Source organism: Neltuma alba, unplaced genomic scaffold (genome assembly GCF_004799145.2).
Source record: "Neltuma alba isolate B1F8T4 unplaced genomic scaffold, ASM479914v2 tig00006057_pilon, whole genome shotgun sequence".
NCBI classification, from domain to species: Eukaryota; Viridiplantae; Streptophyta; class Magnoliopsida; order Fabales; family Fabaceae; genus Neltuma; species Neltuma alba.
This window is the reverse complement of record NW_021634333.1, coordinates 1-16414: the sequence shown is the minus strand read 5'-3', so window position 1 is coordinate 16414 and position 16414 is coordinate 1. Positions and strand designations below refer to the sequence as shown.

General features: G+C 34.4%; 3 protein-coding genes and 1 long non-coding RNA gene across 4 annotated transcripts; 1 reads left to right on the top strand and 3 right to left on the bottom strand.

The window, feature by feature from the left end:
• Positions 1-3936: 3936 nt before the first annotated feature.
• Positions 3937-5289, bottom strand: LOC114749468 (uncharacterized). Its single transcript, XM_028937963.1, has 2 exons — positions 4488-5289; positions 3937-4394 (listed from the first exon to the last, which is right to left on the bottom strand). The coding sequence occupies exons 1-2, from the start codon at positions 5287-5289 to the stop codon at positions 3937-3939; spliced, it is 1260 nt and encodes a 419-aa protein (XP_028793796.1).
• A 726-nt stretch (positions 5290-6015) lies between these two features.
• LOC114749466 (L10-interacting MYB domain-containing protein-like) lies at positions 6016-6781 on the bottom strand. The gene is made up of 2 exons (XM_028937961.1): positions 6320-6781; positions 6016-6237 (listed from the first exon to the last, which is right to left on the bottom strand). Exons 1-2 carry the CDS (start codon positions 6632-6634, stop codon positions 6016-6018), a joined length of 537 nt encoding a protein of 178 aa, XP_028793794.1. The 5' UTR covers positions 6635-6781.
• A 3023-nt stretch (positions 6782-9804) lies between these two features.
• Positions 9805-12519, top strand: LOC114749467 (uncharacterized). The gene is made up of 2 exons (XM_028937962.1): positions 9805-11122; positions 11294-12519. The coding sequence occupies exons 1-2, from the start codon at positions 9888-9890 to the stop codon at positions 12183-12185; spliced, it is 2127 nt and encodes a 708-aa protein (XP_028793795.1). The 5' UTR covers positions 9805-9887; the 3' UTR covers positions 12186-12519.
• Positions 12520-14999: 2480 nt separating this feature from the next.
• Positions 15000-16326, bottom strand: LOC114749474 (uncharacterized). Its single transcript, XR_003740565.1, has 2 exons — positions 15413-16326; positions 15000-15312 (listed from the first exon to the last, which is right to left on the bottom strand). It is a non-coding gene; the product is annotated as an uncharacterized LOC114749474 (long non-coding RNA).
• Between the last annotated feature and the right edge of the window lie 88 nt (positions 16327-16414).

Here is a 16414-nt window from a genome sequence, read left to right as displayed (position 1 = left end):
ATCTTAAATAATTTTAAGCTTTACAAAATAAATATGTAAAAGGTGTTGTGCAAAACTTTTTTTTAAGTGATTATGGGTTACGCGCATGAATTTACTTGTGAATCTAAATATAAAAAGATAAAAGTGCAAATTTACTTTGGATCTTATTTTTCATACATATCTAGTGTTCCAATTTTTTTAGTGGTGCAATTTTACTCATGATTTTTTAGGTACAATTTTACCCTTCAGGACTAAAATTACATCCAAAGATCAAGGGTAAAATTACATTAAAAAAAATTATGTCTAGAATTGTAAAAAAAAATATTATAAATAAAATTGCACCATTAAGGTAGAAAGAAAAGATATTTTTTGGTCATGTTTATAGGACAGCTAGAGAAATTTTTTTGGTATAAATATAGAACATAATTTTACTCTTATTTATTATTGTATTGATTTTATTTATATGAAATATAATATATATTGAATTTAGATAAAGCTAAAAGGTTATTAAATTTTTTTTTAAAAATTTAATTTAATTTGTTTTTTTTTTTTTAGGTTACGGGATTCATATTAAAAGTGAATAATTGAAGCGACAAGCTTAGTCTTAGGTGACTTCAGCTACTTCGTTTTGGCGCCAAAGGACACAGGGCTGCGCCCACAATATTATAATAATCAGTATTAGAAAGAATTATGGTAATAAATTATTGATAATTGACAACGCCGCCGCACCCAAAAAAATTATAAGAATAAATGTAACAAATTATAATAGTCAGAGTAACTAATTATAGTAAGCTAAGAACACACGCGCACACACACACACACGAGGACGCACAACTAACTTCACGGAGCTGCCTGCCTTCGCAAATTACGAAGCACCTTGGTGCTGGAGGCTATATTTGAAAACGCTAATAAGCAACTGGAAAAATAATTTTGAATAATTCAAGATCCGGACTATTTTAAAAAATTATGGTTAAAAGTTAAAAGCTAAAATTAAATTTAAGGTTTTGGATACTCTTTTATTCTCATAAGGAATTGTGTAATCTCACGAAATGAAATATTTTTGCATTTAATAAAATAAAAATGAATTATAATAAAATGACAATGTAAATTAAATTATGATAAGATGATGGATATTATGAATTTATGATAACATGGCGTAAATTTTTTTTATTTTATTTAAATTTCAAAATTAATTTTATTTTTACAGATTATACAATTCTTTATGGGGATGAAAATCTATTTACAAACCTTAATTATTCATAAGGATTAAATAAAAAATAAGCATCAAATATTCTTTTTCTTGATAACTAAATATGAAATATTCTGAATGTAACCATATCAAAATTAATTTTTTTGAATCAAATTACATTTATTAAAAAATTATATCCTAGACAAGAGGGATATTTCAGCGACACGGAAATTTATTGTGAAGCCAAGAATCTCCAGATTTTTTCCCGCGCCATCAAATCTCGAATTACGATCACTTTCGCATTAGCAGCTTAAATTCTAGCCATTTTGAGTGATTCATGAACAATTCTCACTCCATCTCTACCCAGTACTCTACATTAATATTAATATATTCAAGATTTATTTTACTTTTTGGATTCTTATATACCTTTGATTAATCAGTTTTACAATGAGCAATTTTTTAACCATGTTTTTTTAATAGTAAAATACTACTTCCGATTCATAATATAGGAGTTAATTTAACATTCAATTTGTTCCTAAATATAAGATCTCAATTTATATTGTTTCTCATATTTATCTATTTTTTTAAAGCAGTTCTTACTTCTTACAGTAATTGTGCATGTTAAATGTTAACAAAAGTCATACCTATTTTAGTTATTTTACAAACTAAAATTACTTTTCAAATCATAATTCAAAATAATGCTACATGATAAAAATTGGTCTTGAACTAATAAGCTCAAGAGAAAAAAATGAATACTTAAGCTCGACTCATTTCAGCATGGGTGATTATAATGAAAATACCGTCATGAGAAAATACATCTCTTAAATTAAAATCTAAAAAATGTTTTTTAATGAGACACAAAAATAGGTAAATTGAATTTTAAGAGTTCATAAAATCATGATATGCCTCCAAATTTAAAGAGGGTTTATGAAGGTATTTTTATAATTCAAACCGTCTACTAATAAAACCCTCACATGAATCTGACATATGTTACAAATACTTTGACACTTGTAGTTTATTATATATGGATGGTTTATCAAATCAAAATTAAAGGTCACATTAAGAATTCAACAACAGGCTTGTACTTTGTCTTTATGGTATATACTGCATTAATTACATTTAAGATAGGAAACTCCCTTAAGAGAAAGAATTCGCGCAAGTAGTGATGTTAATACTAATAATAGTTAACGCACCAAATGCAACATAAATTAAGTAGGTGTTTAAATTATTTTACTTTAGGTTACGCCCATGAATTTACTGAAGGTAAATATAAAAACATAAAAGTACAAATTTACCCCGGAACTTATTTTTCATATGCATCTAGTGTCCTGATTTTTGTAGCGGTGTAATTTTAACCATGATATTTTTTGGATACAATTTTACCTTCAAGACTAAAATTGCATCCAAGGATCAGGAGTAAAATTGCACCAAAAAATAAGATCAGGTTCAGAATTGCAAAAAAAAAAAAAAAAGATCATAGATAAAACTACGCCACTAAAAAAATCTAAGTGTTGTTGAGTACACATAGAAATAAGATCATGTTACCCAGTATAAAAAATTTACTCATCTACTCCTGCTTTTAGGGTAGAAAGATAAAAGATTTTTTGGTCATATTTATACGACAGTAAGAGAAATTTTTTATATGAATATAACGTACAATTTTATTATTTATTTATTATTGTATAGATTTTGATTACATGAAATATAATATATATTAAATAAAAATAGAGCTAAAAATTTGTTAAATTTTAAATAAAAATTAATAAAATTTAAGATTTTTTTTAATTTACATGATTTATATTAAAAGTTATTTATAAACAAAATGGAAGATAAATTGAAGCGACCCGCTTAGTCTTGGATGACTTCAGCCCCTTCGTTTTGGCTCCAAAGGACACAGAGCCACGCAAGATTATAATAATCAGTATTAAAAAGAATTATAGTAATAAATTATTAATGATTGACAACACGGCCACGCCTTAAAAAATTATAAGAATAAATGTAACAAATGAAAATACTCAAAATAGTCATAGTAACTAATTATAGTAAGTTAAGAACATACTGCTGGTCAAAAAAATAAAAATAAAAAGAAGAACATACACACTGGGACACACAACTAGGTTCCCTGGGCAGTCCTACCTTCGCAAATTTCGAAGCACTTTGATGCTGGAGTTTAGGGTGTGTTTGGATTGGCGGTGGAGAAGTAACTTTTTTTTCAATCTGACTTTTCCAAAAGTCAGATTGAGTAAAAGTCAGATTGGGTAATGTGATTTATGTTTGGATTGGGTTTTAGAAAAAAGTCAGTTTGAGAAGCTGAAACTTGTTTGGATGATAAATGTAAAAGTAAGTTTGAATGTAAAATGACTTAAAAGGACATGAATTCTATTAAATAGCACATATCTAATATTAGATGTTTAATTATTAAAAGTGAAGAAGTAAGGAAAATAAAAATTATTAAAAGTAAAAAAATTTACTTTAGTATTATAAAGAAATTATATATATAATGTGACTATTTGTCATAAATAAAGTAATGAAAATAAAATTATTAAAAATAAGGAAATTTAATTTATTGTTATAAAGAAATTATATATATAATGTGACTATTTTAAAAGAAGTATTGAAAATTTTTTTATTAAAAATAAAAAAAATTAAGTTATTACTAGAAGGAAATTGAAAAATAATAAAAAACTTAATTAAATATATGTAATGGATAAATATGTAAATTAGAGGTCATACATACGTAGCATTTTTAAACTAAATACATCAAATAACTAATTGGATGCCATGCTCAATACAATTTGGTCTCTGATTGTGTCACGCACATGATTCATTTGTCTTGATCTAGGTAAATTTGAAGAGGATGTCTCACCAGCTTCATCATGATTGTCTTCGTCAATTGTACCTTCAGATTGAGCTTCTATGAAATCTTTATCAGTTTCAGAATTTCTTCGGAGGAAATTATGTATAGCCATTGTAGCACAAACTACTTGGACTTGAGTTTTATACTTGTAACTTGGCATCTTCTCTAAGATGCGAAACTTATTCTTCCACACCCCGAAAGTCCTTTCTATAGTGCACCTCAAACTTGAATGGTAGTAATTGAAGACTTCGTTATAATTTTCAAATCCCGGTTGTCGCCTGAAGTCTGGAAGGTGATAGCGCTCACATCTGTACGGACCAAGATATCCTGGTGGAGTTGGATAGCCAGCATCGACCAAATAATACTTCCCTAATAAATCATGAAATTATGTTGACATTGTGAAATTAATGAAAATATCAAATGAATTTGACATAATTAAAACTGAAGCTACTGAAAATATACCTGGAGGTGGATGAGGGAAATCCAAGGCTGGAGTTGAGACAGCAGTGTTAAACACACGAGCATCATGTGCAGTACCTTCCCATCCCGCTAACACAAAAGTGAAGCACATGTCCCAATCACATACAGCCATGACATTCTGTGTCGGATATCCCTTTCTCCCGATATATTTGTCTTGCTTTGAAAGACTCACCACACATCGTACATGAGTGCCATCAATTGCTCCAATTGCATCATTGAAATATGGCGAATATCGTTTATCGTTTTTTATTTTTGGGTGAGTTACAGAAAACGTAGGATCGAGTGGTTTGATGTATTCCCTGGAAAGACTAAGGCAAGCCTGTAATACTCTATGAAAATGCCTGCTTACAGTTTCTCCTGAATGTTGAAACCTTTCTTGAATCATCCTATTACATTGTCCATGACCTACCGTGTTCAAAAACATACCAACAATTTCTTCCACTCCCAGATACTTAGAATTTTTTAAACCATGTTCGACCAGTTTAGAGCATAATCGCATGAACATTTCTTTTTCCATTCGAAACATGTCATAACACCGAATTTCATGATCTCGCAAAATTTCTTGCACCCATAAATTACCTGTTTGCTGACTAGTTCTTCGTGGCTCTTTGCACACATAAGGCATCACATATTGACTCACCAATACAGCTACCTCTTCATATTGTGTTATCTCTTCATCTAGAAGGGAAATCAATTGAGACTGTTCATCTTCCTCCGACTCCTCTTCAGACTGTTCATCTTCCTCCATCCACTCAAACGTAAATTGATTGTTCCAATTTGCCATAGATAATGTCACCTGTGAGTGTGGTTAAATTCAACTGTAAGAATTTTTTTAAACGACAAATAAATATTTTTAGGTATGTGCAAATAAATATTTCTTTCTGTTAAACATGCAAAGACATAAAAATTAGTCTAAAAACATTCATAAGCTGCAATTACCATTATAAATAACACATGTAACTTAAAAACATTCATAGTCAGTTAACAAGTTACATAATTTCATAGTTCCACAAACATTAACTTAAAAACATATAATAACAACTCTGGTCCGAGTTAGACAAAATAAAATCATAACATGCGTCCTAAAATATAGTTCAAGCAGGCGGGGGTTTCAGCCATGATGGTGGATTGTATGCCATATCCTGTAGCCATGCAACCAAGTATTCCGGCTGTCCTTTTAGTGAAACAACCATTTCCCGAACACTCTTGTGCAACAGAAGTCTTAAGCACCGGTTCCGGAAATCAGAGTCACTTGTAATTTCCTCAAGGCAGAGCACTTCGGCCGTAACCTCAGAAATTGATACCTCTTTTATTTTCTTAAGAGTTGCAGCTCTATCCTTAGATGCAGTAGCTATTTCACTAACTGAATCCGCTATTTGTCTTGAGGCCGGAAGTTTTTGCTTTTTTTGCCTGCTAGACCCTTCACCTCTCTTCCTCTTCCCATGGCTTCCTGAACCACTAGGTGCAGTATTTGCTGTTAAGTTTACGCCTGCCATCTCATCCGTAACTCCTACACTAGCACCTCCAAGATCTTCTTCGCTATCCCCCGATCCTTCAAGGAGATCTGTATAACTCTATACACATTCTCTTCATCATCCTCTTGTGTCTGAGGTTGGGTTAAAGACGGTGCCAACATATCCTCTCCAGATGCTATCACACCCTTGAATATCGTGTTTAATTCATAAGCAAACTTTAACCCCTGGTACCTAAACTTTTCATATTGGGGATTCTCCTGCAAGAATACAATCAACAAAAATAAAAAGCCTATAACAAGTAATAACACAGTTTATAACTCAAGATCAACAATTATATACCAGTTTTTTCTTCTCCCACCACTCATTTGTTGCCACCACTGTATTGTTTACAGGGTCCCAACCTACACCAGTCTCTTTGTTTAAATCAACCCATGTCCTCCAATCCTTCCTCAAGCTATCGAGCCTATTTTTCAATTGCTTCTTCTCATAAGATTTTCCTGTTTTTGCATTGAATGCAGAGTGAATGTTGTTCCACCCAGTCTTTGAAAATGATGTTCCTTGACGATTTTTCCGGTAGATTTGCTCCATGCATTCTTTAAGTAACACCTCTGTAGTGCTTGTATCCCATGTTGCCTTACTTTTTTCTTTGTTCATAGTTCTATTAAAAAATGTCAATCAAGAATGCAAAAGGGAGTTACAGTGAACCAGAACACTTTTCTTCCAACAATGCAGAAATATTATGTTTATTTTGTAAATAAATATGACAGGAAATATCTAATATATATATAATATGTATAAATTATAATATCACAATCATATATATTTAGGTTTGTAAAACATACTTATCAACAATAACCATTATTGATGAATATATACGCCACTTTTTACAAACACCGAGCAACTAAAAAACGTATACTTTTCGGAGCTTGTGGCAAATAATTAACAGCAAAGGGGTAGTCAGTTTGCCAGAACCACAAATCATAAAATAGAAACATAGAACTACAAATAAATAGAAACACAGATCTTCAAATTTTCAAACTAAAATGCGCCTACGAGTCTGACATTGTCACAAATAATTAACAGGAAACACAGATAAAACACAGCCAAAAAACCACATTAATCCATACGTTCAAGTCAGTTCTTCCTACTACACTACTACCAAGTTCGACAGCCAGGCCACACTGATCGAAAGAGCATCAGATTAATAGCAACAATATCATATTAAGGACTCCTATAACAATCGAAGAGCCAAGAACACTCCTATAACAGCCATGCATCCGCCGGCAGCCAAGAACAATCGAAGAGCCAAGAACAATCGAAGACAACCAGATCTGGGACCAAAATTGCGTATCTCTTACCAGGCGTACAAAGGAGACTCTGAGCAGTGTGGATCTGGAGCAGATGCGATCCGGCGGCACCTCAAACGGACGGCGACGCTTGCAACCGAACAGGGGAAGAAGATCAACGGCGACGGTATTTGACGGATCTGAATGAACGACCAAGGTCTAGCCACTCCCACACAACAACCGCAACTGACGAGACGGCGGGACACGGCGGAGACACGGCGGGAGACGGCGACGCTGGAACAACTCAACGAACAGAGGAAAGAACTGATGAGACGCTGGAAGAACTGAACGACCGACCACACTTGAACCCGAACTGTTGAGACGGCGGGAGACGGCGGGCGCACGGCGAGTTGGCAGCAGACGTCGGGAGGAGTTTTTTTTAAGCTTCAGAGCGTGTTGTGGCTGAGTGCGTGTGTGCGTCTTTTTTTTTGTCTTTGAGCTGAGTGAGGTCAGAGAAAATACATGCAGAGAGGGTCAGTTAGGTAAAACAATTAAACACACTCCAACGGTTTCCTCACCCCAGCTGCACGTCCGAAAAAAAAGCTCAAAATATGAGCTTCTCTCAGAAGCCCATTTAAACCACAAAAGTTAGATTGGGCAATCGGGCATCCAAACACTCAAAAATGTCAGCCACCCCACAAGTCCGTTTGGGACGCACGTTTGGGCCCCCAAACGTGATTAAACACATCCAGAGGGCGTTTGAAAACAGTAATAAGCAACTGAAAAAATAATTTTACATAATTCAAGAGAGAACTTTATTGATATATTTATTTTATACTCTATAAAATAATATATGAAAAGCCAATCCAAATACTCATTTAATTTCATGCATGTGTACTTTTTATCAAATTTTATTATATATATTTCATGACTAAAATTTTGATCCGGACTATTTTAAAAAATTATGGTTAAAAGTTAAAAGTTAAAATTAAATTTAAGGTTTTGGATAATCTTTTATTCTCATAAGGAATTGTGTAATCTCACGAAATGAAATATTTTTGCATTTAAATAAAATAAAATAAAAATATGATAAGATGATGTATATTATGGATCTATGATAACATGGCGTAAATTTTGTTTATTTTATATAAATTTCAAAATTAATTTTATTTTTTCAGATTATATAATTCTTTATGAGGATGAAAATTTATTTACAAACTGTAATTATTCATAAGGATTAAATAAAAAATAAGTATCAAATATTCTTTTTCTTGATAACTAAATATGAAATATTCTGAATATAAGCAAATTAAATTTATTTATTTTAACTCAAATTACATTTATTAAAAAAATTATATATCCTAGAAAAGCGGAATATTTCTGTGACGTGGACATTTATTGTGAAGGCAAGAATCTCCAGATTTTTTCCTGCGGCATCAAATCTCGAAATTAATTATGTCCTTCCATCACAGTTATTAAGATCTCCGAGCTCTAAGCACCGTCACTTTCGCATCAGCAACTCAAATTCTAACCATTTACCATTGTGATTTATGAACAATGCTCACTCCATCTCTACCCAGTAGTACTCTACATTGATATTAATATATTCAAGATTTCTTTTTTAATTAAAAAATGTCACATTATAAAATTTATTTCTTAAATGTACTTAAAATTTATTTTAAAAACTCAAGCGCAACCTATGTTCGATGGATACAACTTTTATTTAATTGTAACATATTTTTAGTTACGTAGGCCCTGAATTGTTATATAAGAACTAGCGGGACATTTAATTTGTTTTTAAATATAAAATCTTAATTCACATTATCTCTTATATTTATTTATTTTTCTAAGGTAGTTGTTATAGTGGTAGCACACATTAAATGCTTTATCAAACGATAGTTCTAACTAATATACTCTTCCGATTTTTAATATAAAACTCATTTAACTAATTTGATTAGATTAAAGAAGTTAGATAAATTAGTTAATTATAAAAAAGTGACATATTTTTTCTAAAATACTATAATAATCTTTTTTAATTTCTCATCTCCCTCTTCTACTTGATTATGGTTGAGAGAGCATCTATAGGGGTAATTTAGATAAAATTAATAAATATAATAAATATGTTTTATATTTAGGATCAAAATCAACTCAAGAATTTAGTCCAAAGGAGTACATGATTAGTAAAAGTATTTTAAAAAAAACACATATTTATTATAAATAACTATCTTAAATAATTTTTTAATATACTTAAATTAGTTAACTAACTTTTATATTAAATACATGGGATAATATAGTAAAAATAATGTTATTTAAAAGTGTCAGTAAAAAGCTTTTTTTTAAAACCGAATTTAAGACATAATTTATCTTTTATCAAATTATAGTTATTGTTTTTTTTCCTTATCATCAAATTTATAGATATTCATATCATGATATGGATTGATATTAAGGATATGAAAAAGGAAAGAGAAAAACAAAAGAAAAACGGCTGGAGAGGAACCAGGTGTGGAGTAACTATAAGAGCATCCAGCTCTACTCTCTCTCTTCTTCCTCACTCTCCTTTTCTTCTCTCTCTCCCCTCCAACGGAGGCGGTACCACCGAGGAAAATCCTCCATTGCCACCCATGGAGGCGCCTCCTCCTCCTCCTCCGCTCACTGCGCCGCCCCTCTCCACTGTCGTCACGCCGACGATGCCTCCCTCTCACCTCAACTATGCTGATTCTGTTGATTCTTCTCCCCGTTCCCGCAACGCTGACTCCTGGGATGACCCTTTCCCTACTGCCGCTGCCTCCTCCAAGCTCCGCCTCATGTGCAGCTACGGCGGTCACATCGTCCCTCGCCCTCACGACAAGTCTCTGTGTTATGTCGGCGGCGATACTCGTATCGTCGTCGTTGACCGGAACACCTCTCTCTCCGACTTGTCTTCGCGCCTCTCTAAAACCTTCCTTGATGGCCGTCCCTTCACTTTCAAATACCAGCTTCCCAGTGAAGACCTCGATTCCTTAATCTCTGTCACTACTGATGAAGATTTTGATAATATGATCGATGAGTATGATCGAACTGCTTCGAATTCGTCGGTTAAGCCCTCCAGAATCCGCCTCTTCTTGTTCCCGACGATGCCTGAATCGTCGCAATCGATTGGGCCTTTACTTGATAATTCGGCTAAGTCGGATGACTGGTTCCTGAACGCGCTAAACGGCACAGGAGTGCTTAATAGAGGATTTTCTGAGTCCGATTCGGTAAATTGCTTGCTGGGTCTCGATGATGAGGCTGGTGGGAATAACCTGGACTCGGTTTCTAGGGAAAATGAAGTTGCTCAACCATCTGGATCTTTCGGGAATGGCAAGAATGTGACGAAGCAAGGACAGGATGTTCACTCTGTGCCTGATTCCCCTATGCTGGAAACGACCTCGTCTTTTGGGTCTACTTCTTCGTCACCTTCGCTGGCGAATCTTCCGCCGATTCGGGTTCATGTGGTGGATGATAGTAGTGTTAGGATGCAAGATCAGAAGGTGGTCGGAATTGAGGATCAGTTTGCTCAAATGGGTATTAGTGGAGGTGGTGGGCAGAGGCAAGATGAAGGGTTTGTGGTTCTGTCGTCTCCTCCTCCGATGCCGGCGACCATCACAACTCCGATGGTTGTGCCGATTAGCTCCGCTGTTGTTTCTGCCGGGGAATACCAGAATCGGGTTTTCTCCGACGATGAGAGATCAGACCACGGAGTGCCTGTGGGTTATAGAAAACCTACGGCACAGCAGTTACAACCACAGCCTCAGGCTCAGCCTCAGAATCTGCCTCCTCAATTTCAACAGAAGTCAGCCGGCGTTGTTGATTTGCCTTCCCCAGATTCGGTTTCAAGGTATCTTCAAACTCCTCTAATTTTAGATTTTCCCCAGTGCTTATTTTGATTACATACTCGTGGTATTGTTTTTCTATATCGTTTGATTCTGGATATACAAGTGTGCGATGCCATACAAGTTAGCCTAGCTGGTACTTAATTAGGTGTTTGGTACTTGTTATAATTCTGCAGTGATGGTAGCATTTCAAATCCGTTGTCACGCCCAAGGCCTGTAATCTATCAAGAACCAGTTCAAATTCCTGCCGTGACTACAAGGGTTCCTAGTAATCCTGCTGATCCAGTAAAGCTTAATATGTCTGATCCTCAAACTCGGATCCAGATACAGCAACAGGTGCAGGACCCCGGATACGTATTGCAATCACAATTTGATCCGCAGCAACAACCTCAACAGCAGCAGAAGCAGCAATATATGCCCAATTCCCATTTCGTTCACCATGCTCCTGCTGGCGCTGTGCCAATCCCGGCATACTATCCTGTATATCCTTCCCAGCAACAATCTCATCCTCAGCATCACCCTCAGCTTGATCAGCAATACCCAGTTTACTACATGCCTGCAAGACAGGCCCAACCTTACAACTTACCGATGCAGCAGCAGCAGCAGCAGGCTAATATTGGTGAAGCCAACACAGCCATCCCTTCTAGTCGACCCCAAGCTCAGCCAAATCCGACGATGGCTCCATCATCTTTAGCTTACAATCCTGTAAGAAATGTTCCGATTCAGAAGGCTGAAATGGCTGCGGGCGCATACAGAACAAGTGCAGGCATCCCTCAATTAGTTCAAGTCCCTTCTACTCAGCCTCAGCATCAGCAACAATTTGTTGCTTACTCTCAGATTCATCATCCCTCTCAGACTGCTGCCCCCAATTCTGCTGTCCCAGCAAATTATGCTTATGACTATGCCAATCCTGCCCATGCTCAGTTATACTACACCCAACCTTTGGCTCCCACCATGCCTTCACAGTACCAAACCATGGCAGCTCCTGCTGTTGTGCTGCCAGAAGTTTCTTCTCAGCTTCCTTCTGACAGCATAAAGCAGCAGATAAGAACCTCACAGCCGATATAATATAAATCAGGTTCTTAACAGAAGAAACAATTTTGAAGAAATGGGGTTGGTTTCTCCCTTTAATTTTTATACTTCTTGATGTCTTGCTATGGTGCCTATTTGCGGTCTGTTATTGTGATTAGATAATAAGAAGAAACTCGTTTCCAACTTGTAATATTTCTTATTTCATAATTTACTGGAAATTAAAAGTGTTCCAAGAGGTTATACTGTAAAAGTTCAAGAATCCTTTGTGCTTCGAAGTGCATACTATCAATTCTTGAATGATTGACAAAATTGTAGGGCATTCTCTGATGGGTTGGATCTCTAGTTCATGCTTTTTGTGAAATTACTGACACTATTTCGGGCGCCGTAATGTAATTTTTTTCCCGCTGGTCCCGTCCAACGTTTTGTTTTGACCAGGAAGGACCACTGGGAAATAAAACGTTTTTCGTCGTTTTATTTGACCATTTTCTGAGAAATTGTGGGCATGGAACGGACGATGTGGTTTTGCTACACCTTACCTGACAAAACATTATTAAAAGTTTGGTGAGTCTTCGGATTCATCTTTGACTTGGCTGCATTTTGAAATTCGTTTGATCATTCATGCCAGCCTATTCTTCTACCATGTTACTCCGTAATTTTGTGAACCCTTACGTCGGCTTCTACAGCGCAGAATTTACCATTGCTGAAACACACACAGTAATATGAAATAAATATCTTCTAAGTACAAAGGAAAAGTTAAATACTGGACTCCCAACGTACTGTGGTCTGATTCTTCCTATATTGATAACGTAGAGTGGCATTTCATGATGAGATGTTGGAATAACTTATTGAAGAGTCATATGGGGTGAAGGCTCCAATGATGCTAAAGCAGAGGTTCATGTGAGGGGCAAATCACAGGCACAGTACTTTAGATTCGGTGCATCAAATTATCAGTTTAGTGGTTAATTTCTCATAAATTAACGTCTTTAGGTCAGATTTAAGGAGGGAACACTGAGCTGCTCATGAATCAGCAATTTGTGTTTTTATTTGCCACAGTCTACACTGTAATTGCTGTCATCGTCCTCAGTCAATTTGTCCCTTTCCCTCAATCACTTCCTTTTGGAAATTATTATCCTAAATAAGTATTTGCAGATTCCGTGCACTTGATTATGCAATATTTACTTTGTAATTTCAATACCTTTTAGAGCTTCATGTCATTCATGTGCATTTTCAATTAGTTTTTTTAAAATTATTTTTCTTATTTAAAAAGAGATTTTGTCGATGATTTTGATTTGGTCCTTAATGCAATACTTTATCTATTTTTGGATTTGTCCATCACATTAACTATTTTTCTTAAATTAATCTCACCCAATGAGTTAAATATTAAATGAGCATTGAATGATTTGGCCGAGGAAATAAAAGAGAATGAATGAAGTTGATGGGACGCTCTCCAATCTACAAATTTGATTCCATGCCTATTTTCTTGTCCATGTCTGCCTACAATATAGAGTATTTATTTAGTCTTCTTCAATGGGAAATGCTAGTTGAATCGGACCTCAAGAGCTCATTAAAATTGGAGTATGCTTCTAAATTGAAAAGAATATTCTCATATCGTTAGTAGAATTTAAACTTACAACGTTGTAATTTATAGTCAATTCCTTATCGATTAAATTAACTTTTGTTGGCTTTGTCGTTCTTTACGTTATGGACGCACTCATGGTATCCATAAAATACAGCTTCACATTTAAACAAAATTTAAAGAAATGCTATTTTTATCTTTTTCATATTTGCATGTGTTTTTATCTTTTTCCTATTTGTATTCATAAAATACAACTTCACATTTAAACACATGCAAATATAAAGGAATACGTTCCATTATTTATGTTATTTTTTTTTAAATTTTTTTTGGTGAGATTGACCTAATGACATAATGTTCTGGTAATTAAAAGTCCAATGATATAATTTAAACACTAGAACTTATTTAGCGAACAAAACTATGGCGCATAGGCGGAGTTCCAAATCGGATGGAGTAAAATTTAAAATCAATGGAAGATAAACTTACACCTTATCTCTTGAAAAAAATGAAAAAAGACATAAGATTCTGAAAGAGTGTTCAATGGTTCTCTTGTTTATTCTGAAGTTATTAAAATAATTACTAAAAATAAAAATTTAAAAAATATATTTGATAATGTGAAGGGTGGAAAAATTGTTTACTTTATTAACATAATCATCATTAATAGAAACATTATGTTCTCCATCACTTTTATAATTTTGTAGAATAAAAAATAATAAAAAGTTTTTTAATTTCAGAATAAATTCTATTCTTCTCAGAACGCGTAACAGAAATTTTTTTTCTCAAACAGTTCCTTGTTTATTTTCTTATTTTTAAAACAAAAAGCTGCTCTAAAAGACGAAATTAAATAGGCTCATAGTCTTTCTTTTTTTGGGATCACATGCTCAAATTCGGGAATCCACACGAAGTAGCCGGAACACGCCAAAATTCTAGCCGTCGGATATAAATCTCACTTTTTCACCTGACGCATAAATTCTGGACTTATGCAATGCTCATTACTTTTGAAAGACGTCTAAGACAATCACAAAAAATGGCTTGTTTGATTCCATTCTCATTTATACGTTCTTATAACAATTCTATTGAGTAATTTTTCTTATAAAACAAGTCAGAAAAACAGAAGAAGACTAGTTTGACATAACAGAACTAAATAAAACCTTATTTATAATAGGTTTATCGATCATGTCTCTTTCAGTTGTTAAGTCAAGCCAATGGATAAAATCATAATAGCCAGAGAAGACAAGCGTCTCAGAAAGGAGGAAGAAAACATGCACATCAAGAAATATATGAAAGGCATAAACTGAACCAAGAGAAAAGCTCAAGCCCAGATGTATTAGATGATATTTACAGCGAACAGAATTAAGGTATTTTGAGGGGGGGGTGACATATGGGATAATATATGGAATGAAAAGAATAAAGGAGGCGAAAATATGGGAAACCATTAAACACTGCATCACCAATTCCTCGTTAAACTTAATGGCAGCATCTTTACAGCTTGTCTTCTTGCCCTGGCTGCTCCCATAGAAGACGCAAATACTCTTCAACCTGGGCTGCCTCCTCACACCTTGCATCTGATGTAGATTTGAAGTCACTCATCTGCACAATTTCAAAATGCAAATAAAAACTAAATACTAAATAACATAACATAGTCAGAATTGAATAGGCAAAAGATTATAAGCTTTTCAAGAAAAAGGACCAAGTTCTAAGCTAATAGGAACTTTGCGTTGGTTTAACCAATAATCTTGAGTTTGAGTCCTGGATGTTGTGTTGAAAACTTGTGCAACCCTTGCATTTCTACCAGGCTCAACCTGAGTTAGTCTGAATCCAATATGGCTTTTGGATACTGGTGGTTTATGCAAAAAATTATAAGAACAAAGCTTCATTAATGAAGTTATTCAATCCATTTGAGGACCATGATACTGAAAAAAAACCGGGAAAAATAGGAATGATATAACTTCAAAACCTTTTTTTTTTTGGCCATCGAGGTAACTTCAATACTAAAGATGCCATGAAATAAGACTAAATGATAAAGGAGATGGTTTTAAACAATCTAGCCACTGGGGTACAGGGGCAGCACGTGCACAGCAGCATAACCATGAAATATTTTTAATAATTAACCTAACCATGGAAACTCAAAACCGCACAATAATGTACACAAACATCACGAGATAGTCGGGGAAAAATGGACACAAACATTTTAATCTTCGTACCCCCTGAAAATTTTTTTATGGAAAAACAAATTCATACAATCCAAGTAGTTCCCGAAGTTATTACCCATCAAACACAAACCAATCGATGTTGTATATACGATGGCTGCTTTTATTGAAAGATGTAGAAATGAAATTGTTTGCCACACTAAAATGTGAATATTAGCAACCATTGTTCTGTTCTTTCTATGACTGAATTCGTCTTATAAGTTTTATGTGATAAAAGAGAAGACATTTTAAAGGGATAAGATGGTGCATCTACAACTACCGTGCTCCACAATTTCACAATTGAAATAGCTTCCTCCTCGAATTTTTTTCCCCTAATCTCAACCTGCCTTCATCCCAAAAGTTAAGAACAGGACAATTCCCAGATGGGTCACATCATGACTGTTGATACCATCAAGTACTTTCACTTCTATGTGCACATGTAAGTAGCAACAACATCAAGTTGGCGTCCAAATATCCTAGTCTATATTTTTGTTAGTTTGGCA

Excerpts from the sequence above, each read along its gene's own strand:
- LOC114749468 (XM_028937963.1), bottom strand. The coding sequence starts at position 5,289 with ATGGCAAATTGGAACAATCAATTTACGTTTGAGTGGATGGAGGAAGAT. Across the intron at positions 4,395-4,487 it reads TTTCCCTCATCCACCTCCAG|GGAAGTATTATTTGGTCGAT; the intron begins GTATATTTTCAG and ends ATGATTTATTAG.
- LOC114749466 (XM_028937961.1), bottom strand. The coding sequence starts at position 6,634 with ATGAACAAAGAAAAAAGTAAGGCAACATGGGATACAAGCACTACAGAG. Across the intron at positions 6,238-6,319 it reads GGTGGGAGAAGAAAAAACTG|GAGAATCCCCAATATGAAAA; the intron begins GTATATAATTGT and ends GTATTCTTGCAG.
- LOC114749467 (XM_028937962.1), top strand. The coding sequence starts at position 9,888 with ATGGAGGCGCCTCCTCCTCCTCCTCCGCTCACTGCGCCGCCCCTCTCC. Across the intron at positions 11,123-11,293 it reads TCCCCAGATTCGGTTTCAAG|TGATGGTAGCATTTCAAATC; the intron begins GTATCTTCAAAC and ends ATAATTCTGCAG.